Source organism: Phocoena sinus, chromosome 11 (genome assembly GCF_008692025.1).
Source record: "Phocoena sinus isolate mPhoSin1 chromosome 11, mPhoSin1.pri, whole genome shotgun sequence".
Classification (NCBI taxonomy): Eukaryota; Metazoa; Chordata; class Mammalia; order Artiodactyla; family Phocoenidae; genus Phocoena; species Phocoena sinus.
Genome location: NC_045773.1, coordinates 33,217,473 through 33,231,428, shown reverse-complemented (window position 1 = coordinate 33,231,428; position 13,956 = coordinate 33,217,473). Strand labels below are relative to the sequence as shown.

Below are 13,956 nucleotides of genomic sequence, written 5' to 3'. Positions count from 1 at the left end.
TGCATCATACGTACAAAATAGTATATTAAATTTTAAAATATCCAGAATTTCTCCACAGATATGATGCTTTCACATCCCTATCATCCATATCATATATTTTCATAACTCTAGCGAATAAATCCCCATTCCAATATGCTATGAATTATACAGTCAAATTTTATTATATGCTTCGTTTGACTGTTTAGATTCTTATCATCTCTTTTGAATAAGTTTATAAGTTGTCAAAGGGAAACAAAATGCTTAAACTCATAATGTTATGAGTTTTACGTGAACAATGAATGCAGACGTACCAAACAACACAGGGAAAAAGTCAAAGGAACAATGCATGACTGGAAATGTACTCCACAAAAATGTCCAGTTCAGAGAAAACATGTTAATGCTGCAATGCAAAGATCCTGTTTTCTTTTCTGAAGCCTTCTACATACAAACTTGCTTAGACATTCAGGCCATTTCTGGTCAAGTATAAATAGTCAATCCGTACATCTTCCAAGGACTCGACTATTTTGGTGAACTTCTAGAAATTTAACATTGTCGGGTAAAGTTTTGCAAAGTTCCAATTAAAAAAATTGACCTACTTCTGAAAGTAGTAAAAGTTTATTAATGTATAATGGGACCCCTGGATTCTTTGGTTTATGCAAACACTTCCATTTATCTTTTTCTGATAGTTGAGATTTGCCCAGAGAGTAATGGCTGGTTTTTGGTTTTTAAAATATTTTTCACTTCTACTACAATTTTCATCTATTTGTCAAGGTTTTGTTTTGTTTTGTTTTGTTTTGTGTTTCCCCAGACAGGAAACCTAAGATAACTTTTCAGGTTCACAGACAGACTTGATGCAGACTTCTTAGGAATAAAGATTGCTCAATTAATCCTTTTATCACCAGATGACAAAAGATAAGGGGTTTTTATTTTTTGAAAAATGTCTCTTTCTTTCCTATTTTATAAATTCAGAAAATGAGCATGTTTTTTCTTAGACTTCACTTACCTTTTTTAACTGTGCTTCCAATTTGTTACATTCTTCTTTCTTTTGTTCAATGGCTATTTCTAGAGATTTTAATTTGGAGTCCCTTTTCAGCCCCGCTGAGGCTAATGAAGATGCATGTTCCTTGAGGTCAATTAAACTAGACTGAAAGGAAAAGAACACTAGTAAGTAGAACACTATAATTTCTACTCATAATGTCTTCAATTTGAATACATTGATTCTATACATAGTAATAAAGTGTGCATTAGACAGAGAGGGTAAATATAGTCTTACTAAGGTAACAATAGTCGGCCCTGGCCAGGAAATTAAAGTTGGCCAGTTTACAGAACCAAGCAGGATCTAATTGCAGTAAAAATCAAATGTGACCAAATGGTGCAGTCAGTAAATGCATGTTTCATGTCTCAAAGTTATGCTAATGAACTAAGTCCCAAGGTGGTCTTTACATGTCATGGCAAAACAGACACCCTGAACCTTCCATTTATGTTTATTGCTGTCAGGTGGCACAGACTCTAAGAAAAATATGAAAGAAAATACAAACTTTAATTCTTTTCTCCCCAAAAAGGGCAGACCAAGTATAAAAGAAGAATCCTGTTGTTTTTATCAAATTCCATTTCTTTAATGAAAAATGGCCAATGGTTTCTCAAACATCTTCTACAGAATCAAAGATAAAATTACTTAAAAATTCAGAGTAGACTTTATGGCCTAGTGCTTTGTAAATTCAGACTCAGCAATATAATGAATCTCCCCAACTCTGACATGGGGTTACCCAAGTTGTTCCATTCATTAATCACGCCCAGAAACCAAGAGCTTCCCTGTATAGTACGAATCCCAAAAGGTAAAGAAATAAATACTAGCATATACCACAGAACACAACGTTGCTAGCTAGGAGAGCAATGTCCACCAGCAAACACAAAATGGTTAGCAACGTCTATCTACGTGACTAAGTTGTTCAGGTTCCACCCAAAATCAGACAGGGTGTATTTCCTTTATATGCCTTTGCAGTGCCTAGGAAAACACTAAGCACACAGCAGTTTCTCAGTAAATGATGTGGTCTAATACTTTACTGCTTCATGGGCACTGGAACAACCTTATTGGTGAAGATACTGCCACAATCACCCAGCAAACCACCCAGGTCCTAACAACCCTCTGAGGGACAGGTTAGCCATTCTCATTTTTCAGGTAAGGAAACTGAGGCTCACATGAGGCCCTGTCTTCTCCAAGGTTCTCAAGCTATTAATGGGAGACATAGGTCTGAACCCAGGTCTCCGACTCCAATTTCAATGGTCTTTATCATGTAACTACCACAGAAATAATAAAGAAACATAATCCAGGCACTCTGTCATGCTGAAGATTATTACCACTCCAACTAAATTATAAGCTCCATGCTAACAACAATTATACATTGTTTTCCTTTATAAATTTAAAATTGCCAGGGGTGATAGCTTTATGTGTCAACTTGGCTAGGCCATAGTCTCCAGTTATTCAATCAAACACTAACCTTAAGTGTTGCTGTGGAGGTATTTTGTAGATGTGACGAACATCTGCAATCAGTTGACTTTAAGTAAAGGATATTATTCTTCATAATCTGGGTGGGCCTGATCCTATCAGTTGAAAGGTCTTAGGAGCAGACTAAGGTTTCCCTCAGGAAGAAGAAATTCCTCATGTGGACTGCAGCATCAGCTCCTGCCTGAGAGTTTGCAGCCCGCCCTTCCTGATGGCCTTCCCTGTGAATTTTGGACTTGCTTAGCCAGCCTCCATAACTATGTAAGCCAATTTCTTGTAATAAATTTCTTAATATGGTTAAATCCCTTGGTACAGTTCTGTTTTTCTGGTGGAACCTTGACTGCCACATCTAGCCCAATGGCAGGCACATTATTACACAGGAACAATAAATGTTTGCAGAAATGCCTATCTGAAGTTCATAAAATGTAAGCATTGTTTACAAAATTATTTTCATTTAAAGCTTATGCTCCACCATGTCATCAAGATCTCTTTTCAATTAGAAGCATATCTATCTATCTATATATATATATATATTTTTTTTTTTTTTAAGGTGCAAACCCATGAATAACACTTGCGATCTGTGAAGAATGCTGCAAACGAGATAGAAGCTTCTGTGCCTTCTGTTACATACTAACTACAGTAATTACAGATCCCCCAGGATTTACATTCTTTATTTTCATATCAAAGAAATAATCTCTTCTCTAAAAACTAGTGAGCTTAAGTTTTAGAGAATACAAATTTTGTTTCTAAGTTTCCTCAAAATTCCTATTACTCATCAATTGTTCCCTTCTTGGACTCCTAATTTAGACAGTACTTTAGTTTGTATAGAATTATCAAAATCCAAGGGCTGAGGTGATACTTTGGAGCTGGGACATATACAACTATGCTGTGATACAACCCAACAGAGCAAAAGGATTGACATATCATAAAGGAGATAAGACATTTTCCACAGACAAAAATAAATGTGAGGGGACCAAGTGTGGACAATGGCACATATCTCAGAGCTTTGGAGACTGAATAAAAGAATGGGCATTGCTGCTTCTCAGACTTCTCCACCGAAGTATCCCTAAGTAAACTAAAGGGGTTATAGCCATCCCTCAGAACAGGGATACTCTCCATAACCACCAAAAAAATATTTCTTTAAAGCATATTGTTTTATATTAAAAAAATGCAGGTTAAGATTTGTTTTTTGTAACCATGTTTGTGCTAGCATTAAAATACTCTTTCAAATTATTTACCATAATGTAAAAATGATGTCCCAGAAGAGCAGCCACAACCTATATCTATGTGTCCAGCATGGTACCATATCTCCTAACCTGGGGGTATTGAGTGATCCATTTGAGAAGCACAGATGAATGTACAGCACCCAACACAAGGATTAGTACATAACAGGCCCTCAGTAAAGTGGAGCTATTGTTATTATCATCAATGCTGTTGTTGTTACTGTTATCTCAAACAAGGGATCATGAGACATTGAAAAAAAAAATACAGAATCCTCCAAGCCGTATGAATATGGTAAGACATCAAGAAAACTTTCAAGGAGCTAAATGGCATGTGGTCAGTAGAGTACAAAAGATATGCACAGAGCATCATCAGATGTAGGGAATTACAGTAAATGCTGTTCTTTGAATTCAGATAGCTTTACAAAGCAAAGGTAACTAGGTGCACCAAGCCTTCACACTGTCCCTCAAACTAAGTCTCTAGTCTCTCAAGGCTACATGGATATGGGTTTATGAGTACTATCAGTGTGGTTGTTTTCCCAGACTCACCTCTTTTTCAGTCAGTTCAGCTTGTAAAGCGTTGACCTTCTCTTTCAGGTCTTTATTCTCTTTTCGGAATGATTCTATCTCTTCAAGTCTTTCCCGATCATCTCTCTCCCGTTGTTCTTTCAAACGCTCAATTATTCTTTCCTGTGAGGGAATTGCCCAAAAAAAGAGTTGAGAACCGATCAGTGTGCATGCCAAGGCATGCTACAAAAGGAAATAAGAAGAAATACACATAAGAAATGTTCTAGAGGAATCAACAAACACAAGATATTCAAAACTGGGTTTGTGAAGAGAAGCTGTGCGTAACAGTATTTGGAAAAGACAGTCAATAAAGCTTTCAGCTTGTTAATCAAAGTTAATATCATAGGGTTGCAAGGGATCTCAATGTTCAAGTTCATGGTGGTACCAGGAAAATTCCAAGAGCAATTCCAGAAGAGGGAGGTTCAGGCACCAAGACCTAAAGTCTTATATGGGTAAGGGGAAGAGGTAGAACTAACCTCTTGGATCAACCCTCTTTGCTTGGCTTTCCCATCTGATGTCAAAGAACTTTCCTTGATTTCTGAAGACTCTTCTCACTAGAAAGGGGATCAAAGTGGGGCAGGACCTAGACCCCTCCGGGACTTAGAGCTGGACTCCCAGTGAAAACTTGAGACAAAAGAAAGAATAAGCTCCTTATATAAGTGATTTTTCAATGTGTCTGGAGCTGTTTATTTACTTCCATATTTTTTCAGTGGTTTCTTGGCAATCAGTAGAGACTCAAAAACATTGCTAGAATTTGAGCAAAGTTCAAACAGCAGCTTCTTTTACTGAGAAGCTGCTACATGCTAGGCACTGTGACCCACCCTTCTCATCTAGTCCTTATCACATCTGTGAGATCTGAACCAGTACCACTGGTAACAGAGTAGTGCAGAGGAAACCCAGTCTCAGAGAGGCCGACTGACTCGTCCAAAGTGATCCAGCTCATAAACAGAAGGCCCACCCTGCCATCCAGGGCTGTCTGAGTCTTAGCCACGCCCAAAAGAACACACTGCCACAAACATACACCTGGAGCCATTCAAGGAGATCTGAGGGTCTGTCTGTCCTTGACTTTTATATTGAAATAAAAACATTACTCTAGTAGACATGTTTTCCAAAAGTGTGAAATCTTACTGATATCAAAATAAGAACCTTTTGGTTTTTTCCTAAGGATTTTTTAAAAAATTTATTTATTTTTGGTTGCGTTGGGTCCTCGTCGCTGCGCGCGGGCCCTCTCCAATTGCGACGAGCAGGGGCCCCTCCTCGTTGTGATGCTCAGGCTTCTCATTGCAGTGGCTTCTCTTGTTGTGGAGCACAGGCTCTAGGCGCGGGGGCTTCAGTAGTTGTGGCGCACGGGCTTAGTTGCTCCGCGGCATGTGGAGTCTTCCCCGAGGGGCTCGAACCCACGTCCCCTGCACTGGCAGGTGGATTGTTAACCACTGCGTCACCAGGGAAGTCCCAGAACCTTCTTTTTTTAAGGAAAATTCTGCTTGGGTAAAATTTAAGTTAGATTTCTGAAACTTGTTTCAAATTACCTAACACATATTTGAATTTCCTTTTGGATGGTCATGTTAAAAAATGTTGCTGCAACGATTCTTAAGAATATTGTCTTTTATATTCTTACAAGTATACAGTACAAGACGATGCCTGATATATAAGACAACTGTAAAACGGTGTTTAATGTAGAGGGAAGTTAGTTTGAACACTTAGCCTGTGATTTAAGTTCCCCCAGGGGAGCAACTGTTCTACCCCAATGACAATAATTTATGTCTAATGCTTTCAAGGGCAAAAAAAGTACCATTGTTGTTTTGTAATTACTCAAAAACACTTTAAAATGAAGTATATTATTACTATAACAGTGGGGGTAGAAATAGAACAAATGAGTCTATTACATTCCCTATTTTGTTTCTTCTTGATTTCAGTTACTGTCCTATTTTACTCTGTCTGTGCCATTGTAGAGTAGATGATTATGTGATTGACAGAAGAAGGAAATGGCCTCAGTGCACGGTAAGTCTCTCAAGGACTTTTAACAATTTCAGCAACTGAACCCACACCTTTTGCCTGCACTTATTGCAAAAGCCTCACAACTGGTAACCCCGTGAGCAGGCCATCTCCATCCCATCACTTCCACCCCGTGGCTGTTGGAGTGATATTTTTAAAGCCCCAAACTGACCATGTCACATCACTATTTAGAAACCTTCCCAGGAATCACTCTGGCCAGAACATAAACATGCATTTATTCTCACTAGGCACCCTTTGCTTGGTTTTATTGCATGTCCACTCTCTCAGCCTAGCTTTCCAAAAGGCAACAGTCAAATCTTATGAATCTCTTAACCCAGGGCTGGGCAAACTGTCTGGCGTACAACAGGCAATCAAAAAGGCTGATGGAAGGAACAAAATTCAAATTAGGGATCATCCTGTCTTCAAAGGAAGGGAAATTAAGTATGCATGTTAACATCCAGAAGGTGTCAGAGTCACTTGGAAATTAGGTTGATTTGCTCTAAGCACTTGTACTATTGACTGGGCATCGATGACAAAGAAAATCAGCAAGCAGTATAATGTTTTTAAGTGTTATTGATGATTCAATACTACAAAATATTTCTCCGTCAATCACAAAACTAATTTAACAGTCAGCCGCGCAGGGCCAGATGTCAAAAACATGTGTTAAAAGGTCCTAATATGGCATGATCTACTTGATTAACAACCAACTTGCAGAAATTCCAACAATGTGTTCTTGTTTTAGTCTTATTTGCATTGGCAAGTGTTCCTTGTGCACCCATCTGGCTCTGCACAGGTCTAATCTATTTGTGCTTTATCACTGGGTGGGAACTGCACTGCAGTGGCCTCCAGCTCTGCTATCTGGCTTTCTCAACTGCTTATCTGCTACGTGGCCACAGCAAGGCTTGGGGAGACCAGCTTTATAAATACTGCGGGTTCCTTGAGCTTCTGCGTGTCATTCCTAGAGCTAAGTCATACTCAAGCTTAACTCACCAAGCAGCAGTATTTATTTATTTATTTATTTTTACACACTCTGGATATTTGAATAAGTTCCCAGACATTAAAAGGAATAACACACTCCCTGGGATGTAATAATCCAAGTGAAATGGTGAATAGTGCCTAATGGGTTCTATTCATCAGCCAAAGGACAGCAAATAATTAAATGCTCTTATAAGTACACGATTTTTAATTAATCATTTTCTTTTTTGTCCCATGTCTTGTTGCAGAGGATCGGTCCACTTACATGCGGATAAAAATGGAACTGGTGAGGGGAAGGCTATTAAAAGAGATTGCATTGTCAAACACACAAAGAACAGAACGTTTAAATTTTAGTCCCATTCCATCACCCATGAGCTGAGTGGCCTTGGGGAGGCAATAAAGTCCCAGCTAAGGGCTAACTTAGACAGAGCAGAAGTGGCTTCCCAGAGTGCTGGGGTGAGAAGTTAACTGGTGCCACGGGTGATTAATGATGTCCACCCAGGGCCCAGAGATGAGGAACAGTGCTGCACATGTCCCAGATTTTCATTTCTGGGCATGTCATCTTGAGCCCACTTCCCATGTTTAAAATGAACATGGATTTACTGTTTAAAATGAACATGGATTTACTGTTCCTCAAAGTGTGGCCTTCCAAACACTTGCATCAGAATCACTGGGCATGCTTGTTAAAAATCAAAGATTCCCCACAGCAGAGCCCACAGCAGAGCACTGAATCAGAATCACTAGGAAATGGGATCCAGGAAACTGTATTTTAAGACACTCTCTAGATGAGAAGATTATTTTTAGATACATACAGAAGTCTGATACCCACTGGAATAAATACTTAAAATAAATCTACTATTCTTTGTCCCATGATAGAAAACTTTGCCAGTTCCTATCCAATGTTTTTGTCTGTGTTTTTCAAATACACTAATGCTCTGATTTTTGGCACCTTTTGAAAATTCTCTCTGTTTGCTTTTATTCTTCATCAGGTGAAAGGCTAAAAATCAGATGTAAACAGGGTTTAGAAACTAACAGCTCATGGGCCACAGCTGGTCCAAAGAGCTATTTTGTTTGGCTTGAGCATCATACTATAAAATCTGAACTTGAATATTTTGAGGTAAGTCAAAGACTGCTCCATCACCAGCAGTCCCTACTACTTAACACCAAACCCACTTCCCTCATTTCTGCTCCCTGCATGGCCCTTCATGGCATCCAAGTTCTCAACTGCCCATCTATGGTCCGGTACAGACTTCACATGCCTGAGATTGTGGATCAGCAAACTAAATAATTATTGTCAAGGTAATTCCAAAAGATAATGGAATTTAGAGGTCAGCTAGTTTAAATGCACATTTTGAAGATAAGTTACTGAGATGCCCTGAGAGGACAAGAGGCTTGCCCCACGTGATGCAGTTATCAAGTAATGGGGACAGTTTGATGGGGCCAGACTCCCACAGACCTCAGCTTTCCTTCCTGAACATCTCCTGAGTCTCAAAGGAAGTACTTAAGTAAAGGGAGTAGTTTCAGGTATGAGAATTGTTTTGGGATTTAAACTAGAATAAATCAAATCTTAGCAGGGGGGAAAAGGATAAAATGCTGCCAAGAATACGTGATATGGCGCTTCCCTGGTGGCGCAGTGGTTGAGAGTCCGCCTGCCGATGCAGGGGACACGGGTTCGTGCCCCGGTCTGGGAGGATCCCACATGCCGCGGAGCGGCTGGGCCCGTGAGCCATGGCCGCTGAGCCTGCGCGTCCGGAGCCTGTGCTCCGCAGTGGGAGAGGCCACAACACTGAGAGGCCTGCACACTGCAAAAAAAAAAAAAAGAATACATGATATGGAAAAGTATATCGTATAAGTTTATTTCTGTACATTTGGAGAAAGAAATCAAGGGTACAAGTGGACTGACATGATATCACTCAAAAACTGCAAAAGGGATACATGATTATTAATAGTTTTTGAAACAACATTCCTTTATTCAAATTTTACAAACAAAATTACTACAAGAAAGTTTTGAGGGACTTCCCTGATGGCGCAGTAGATAAGAATCCACCTGCCAATGCAGGGGACACAGGTTTGAGCTCTGGTTCAAGAAGATCCCACATGCTGTGGAGCAACTAAGCCCGTGCTCCACAACTATTGAGCCTGTGCTCTAGAGCCTGCAAGTCACAACTACGGAGCCTGCGTGCCACAACTACTGAGCCCGCACGCCACAACTACTGAAGCCCGCATGCCTAGAGCCCATGCTCTGCAACAAGAGAAGCCACCGCAGGGAGAAGCCCGCGCACTGCAACAAAGAGTAGCCCCTGCTCGCCACAACTAGAAAAAGCCCATGCGCAACAATGAAGACCCAACACAGCCAAAAAAAACCCAAACCTTTGATACTAAATTCTTGAAAATTGTAAAAAGAATATTTTTCCTGAAAAACCATCTTATTTATTCTTATGTTTCCACATAAAATCTTGTCTCTTATTTATAATTTAATGTTAAAGTTATAATCTTGTAATTTTAATAGGAAAATTAAGACTATCTAGGCATAGAATTATGGCTCCTTTTTTTAACCTTCTATATTTTTAGCATAGAGAAGTGGTTCTTAGACTAGTGTATGTATCACAATGACCTAGGGAGCTTGCCAAAGTGCAGACTTCTAGGCACTACTCAAGGTTCTGATTCAGTAGATATACATGGGGCCTAATAATTATATTTTCAACAGACTCCTCCTGGTGATTCTGAAGTAGAGGTCAGAGAAGCCTTCTTTAAGATTCACTGACTTGTGGAACCAGTGGGCTATTTAATCTAATTCTCCCATCCTACAAATGGGAAATCTGAGGCCCTGGGAGAGAGAGTTATTTGTCAAGGTCACCCAGTTAGTGGCAGAGCTAAGACTGAGCACACTACACACACTCTGCACAGTATGAGTCCTACAGAAGTGCCGAGAGAATGAATGAACTAACTTAACTAGAATGAAATGCGCTAGAAATCGGTAAACATCAGGATGACCTATTTGCCTAATAGATTTTGTTCATTCTTTTAATCAAAGTAATCCTTTTAAATGTCAGTCTGAACAAAACCCTCCAAATGGCTTCTTATCCCCTTTGGAGTGAAAGTCAAAATTTTTCATCCTTTCTCCCAGGGGCTTCAAGGGATACTCTTCCCCCCTCCCCCTCCCACTCTGCACTTGCTCTCCCCTCTAGTACATTCTCCCTCCAGAAGTGCTCATGGCTCATCCCTCACTTTCCCTTCTCAATAAGACCCTCTACCTGGCCATTTCACCCCAGCACTCCTTGTACCGTCTTCTTGCTTTCTTCTATGGAAATGATTACCCTCTGAAGTCCCATGTGTTTTACTTACTTAATTATTGCCTGTGTCTCCTCAGTCCCATTAGAATCTAACCTCCATGAGAGCTAGGATTTTCACCCATTCTCTTCTCTACTGGACCCCTAGTCCCCACAGCAGTGCCTGTCATATGGTGGCGACTCACTCAATCAACACCCACTGAGCACTCCCCCATGCAGGTACTGTGCTAGGCACTGGGGGAAGGTAAGCTAACACACACAAATAACACATATATACGGGTATGTTGCTCAGGCTTGGAGTCCAGCAGAGAAGACCAATTAATCACATTAAAACAGATAAATGAACAATTAAGATTGTGACAAGAGCTCTGGGAAATTCACGGTGTTCATGAGAACATAAGAGAGGATTTTACCTAGGAGGCTTCCCTGAGAAAATGACTGATAATAATAATAACAGCTATAACTTATTATGCCTGTTATTCTCAACACTTTCCATATATTAGTGCATCTTCTCCTCAACATATTCCACTAAAGTAGGTACTATTATTATCCTCTTTTACAAATGATAAAACTGAGAAAGCGAGGGGTTAAGTAACTTGCCCTAAGTAGTAAGTGTCAGACCTAGGATTTGAACCCAAGCAGTCTGACTCCCATGTCCACATTCTTGACTACTGTGCTATACAGCTTCTCAGGAAGTTGAGCTCTCTGAAGAAGAGAAATTAAGTCTGCAAAGAGTAAAGAACATTCTAGGCTCAGTAATAGCATGTGCAAAGTGTCTGAGGCAGGAGGGAACAATGGTGCACTTAAAAATCTAGAAGGCCGGGGCTTCCCTGGTGACACAGTGGTTGAGAATCCGCCTGCCAATGCAAGGGGCATGGGTTCAAGCCCTAGTCCGGGAAGATCCCACATGCTGCGGAGCAACTAAGCCCGTGCGCCACAGCTACTGAGCCTGCGGTCTAGAGACTGCAAGCCACAACTACTGAGCCCACATGCCCCAACTACTGAAGCCCGCACACCTAGAGCCCATGCTCTGCAACAACAAAAGCCACCGCAATGAGAAGCCTGAGCACCACAGCAGAGAGTAGCCCCAGCTCGCCGCAACTAGAGAAAGCCCGCGTGCAGCAACGAAGACCCAATACAGCCAAAAATAAAAATAAATTAATTAAAAAAGAAATCTAGAAGGCCAGTATGCCTAGAGCACAAAGAATGAGGGAAGAGAGATGGGGGATGAGGCTGGAAAAGGAGGAAGGAAGGAAAGATGGGAGGGAGGAAGGGAGGGAGGGAGGGAGGGAGGGAAGAAAAGGGGAGAGGAGGGGAGGGGAGGGGAGGGGAGGGGAGGGGAGGGGAGGGAAGTGAGGCAGGCAGAGAAGTGGCTGGTCAGGTAAGAGCCAAAGCAGATGAAGGGTCGGACCCTATGGGTGAGGTTAAAGATTTCAGTCTTTATCATCCTAAAAACAATGACAAGGTAGTGAAGGTTTTTAATCAGGGCCAAGGGTGATGTGACCAGATATGCATTTCAAAAAGACACCCCTTGGCTTCAGCGTGCCAAGTCTACTGCGAAGGGCGAGCACGGGAGTGGGAGGCCCAACTGGGACTAGGCTTAGTGCGGGTGCATGAAGAAAAACAAGCTCACTGAAATGCATTTGGATCATTTCCTCCCAATCATGCTTCCCTAAATCCTGATACCCCTGCTAATTTTTAGTCCAAGCTTACCTTCTCTGACAAAGCCTCCTCAAGCGTCGCCAGTGCAGTATCCGTATTACTGGAATCAGTCTGCAAGGACTTCACTCTGTCTTTCAGATTGGTCAGTTGCTTGTCTTTATCCTTAAGTTGTTCTTGCAAGTTTTCAATCTGAAAGTAAAGATCACCATATTTAATGCACATTTTATTACATATTCAGTGCCAAGGTCCCTGAAGTGGACCTATCTAAAAAGAAAAATTTTAAAAGACCCAAGATTATGGAAATTGTCAGTATTATGAAGTTACACTTTGACTCAGAATCAAGGCCATTATGAAGAGACCTTCTTTCTTCCATGTAATTCAACTTCGTGTTTAAATGGCAATACAGACGAGCAGAATATCTCCCTCCATGCAAATGCAAGCCCTTCAGACATGTAAGCACTATTATTTCTATCTATTTCTACCTCTTTCACCAGCCCTTTAAGTCTCAAGTCCATAAACCTAATCTTGGTGCAGTGAATCAGAGAAACACATATTCAGCATTACTTTATTCAATGAACAGACACGTACTGGGTGCTCATTCTGCACTGAGCACCGTATCACTATAAGGCAGAACCTATGTAGTCATTCACTCACTCCTTTATTCAGTATTAAACTTTGTGATATGCCAAATGTTGTCAAGTGGCTGTTTCAAGTAACCACATGAAAAGCCAAGTAGGTTATCACCAGTAGACTGTTAATGGGAAGAACCTGTGATATAAATCAAATGTAACAAGTACTAAACACTCCATCTGGCAAATAAGTCATGTGCTGGCAACCAACCAGCCACTTTTATCCACTATCTGCAGCCTGAAATAAACACACCAAATAGCCGATTATAACGCCTGCCCAGGAACAACAGCAAGGACCTTCTCTTGGGCATTGCGTACATTATCATTCATGTTTTTATTCTCTGCTTTCAAACCTTGTATTTCTTATCTAAGGATTAAAAAAAAGTCCCACTGTACAAACAATTTATTCATATTAAGGGTTTTAAATTGACAAGGAAAAAAAGCAGTACAACTCTAAGATAAGTCCATTCAAAATATTTGTATTCTGCACCCAGGCTTTCTCAGGAAATCATTCCAAATGCATGTTTCACAATGTGTGACTCAAACAAATTTGGAGATTACTCGATTCACGTAGCATGAATCTGGAATGGCAATACAAATAATGACAAGAGTAGAAGCAATAATGAGAAGGAGGAGGGTTGACAGTGGAGGTGGCAGCAGCAGCAGCATCAAAATAGTTCTGAATGCAAAGATGCTGACCCTCAATCTGAGGACAGAGGACGTGGCTAATTTTTCCAATGATTAAAATAGATGTGGCCTAATGCAGATGGACATTTCCTCCTTCCATTCTTCCCACCATCCTTTGCGCCTTCCTTCTTTCTTTTATCTTTCCCTTTCTCCTCCCCCTTCCTTCTTCTCCTTCCTTTTTTTTTGCCAATGTATTTTTTAATAAGACATGTTTTCTGCCTTGAGACAGACATCCTGGTTTGGGGAAATAATTAATCTTCTCCTTCATCAAAATGCATTGTATCCTATTCAGCTACCACTGTAAGAATTCAGTGTCCCTCCATGCAAAACACAGGAACTCAAAAGGTATAATCATCTGCACTCAGAACAAAGGCTCCCTCCGTTCCAGACAAGTGTTCACGGGGTTACACAATACAATAAGCAAATATATGAGTGAGCAAAAATATGGA

General features: G+C 40.6%; 1 protein-coding gene across 1 annotated transcript in view; it reads right to left on the bottom strand.

Moving 5' to 3' along the window:
* Positions 1-13,956, bottom strand: part of ERC2 (ELKS/RAB6-interacting/CAST family member 2) — a 1,048,627-nt gene that overhangs the window by 525,969 nt on the left and 508,702 nt on the right. The window contains exons 8-10 of the mRNA XM_032647533.1: positions 12,243-12,380; positions 4,252-4,392; positions 983-1,123 (exon numbers count right to left, since the gene is read on the bottom strand). Coding sequence (XP_032503424.1) covers positions 983-1,123; positions 4,252-4,392; positions 12,243-12,380 — 420 coding nt within the window. The remainder of the gene's footprint in view (positions 1-982; positions 1,124-4,251; positions 4,393-12,242; positions 12,381-13,956) is intronic.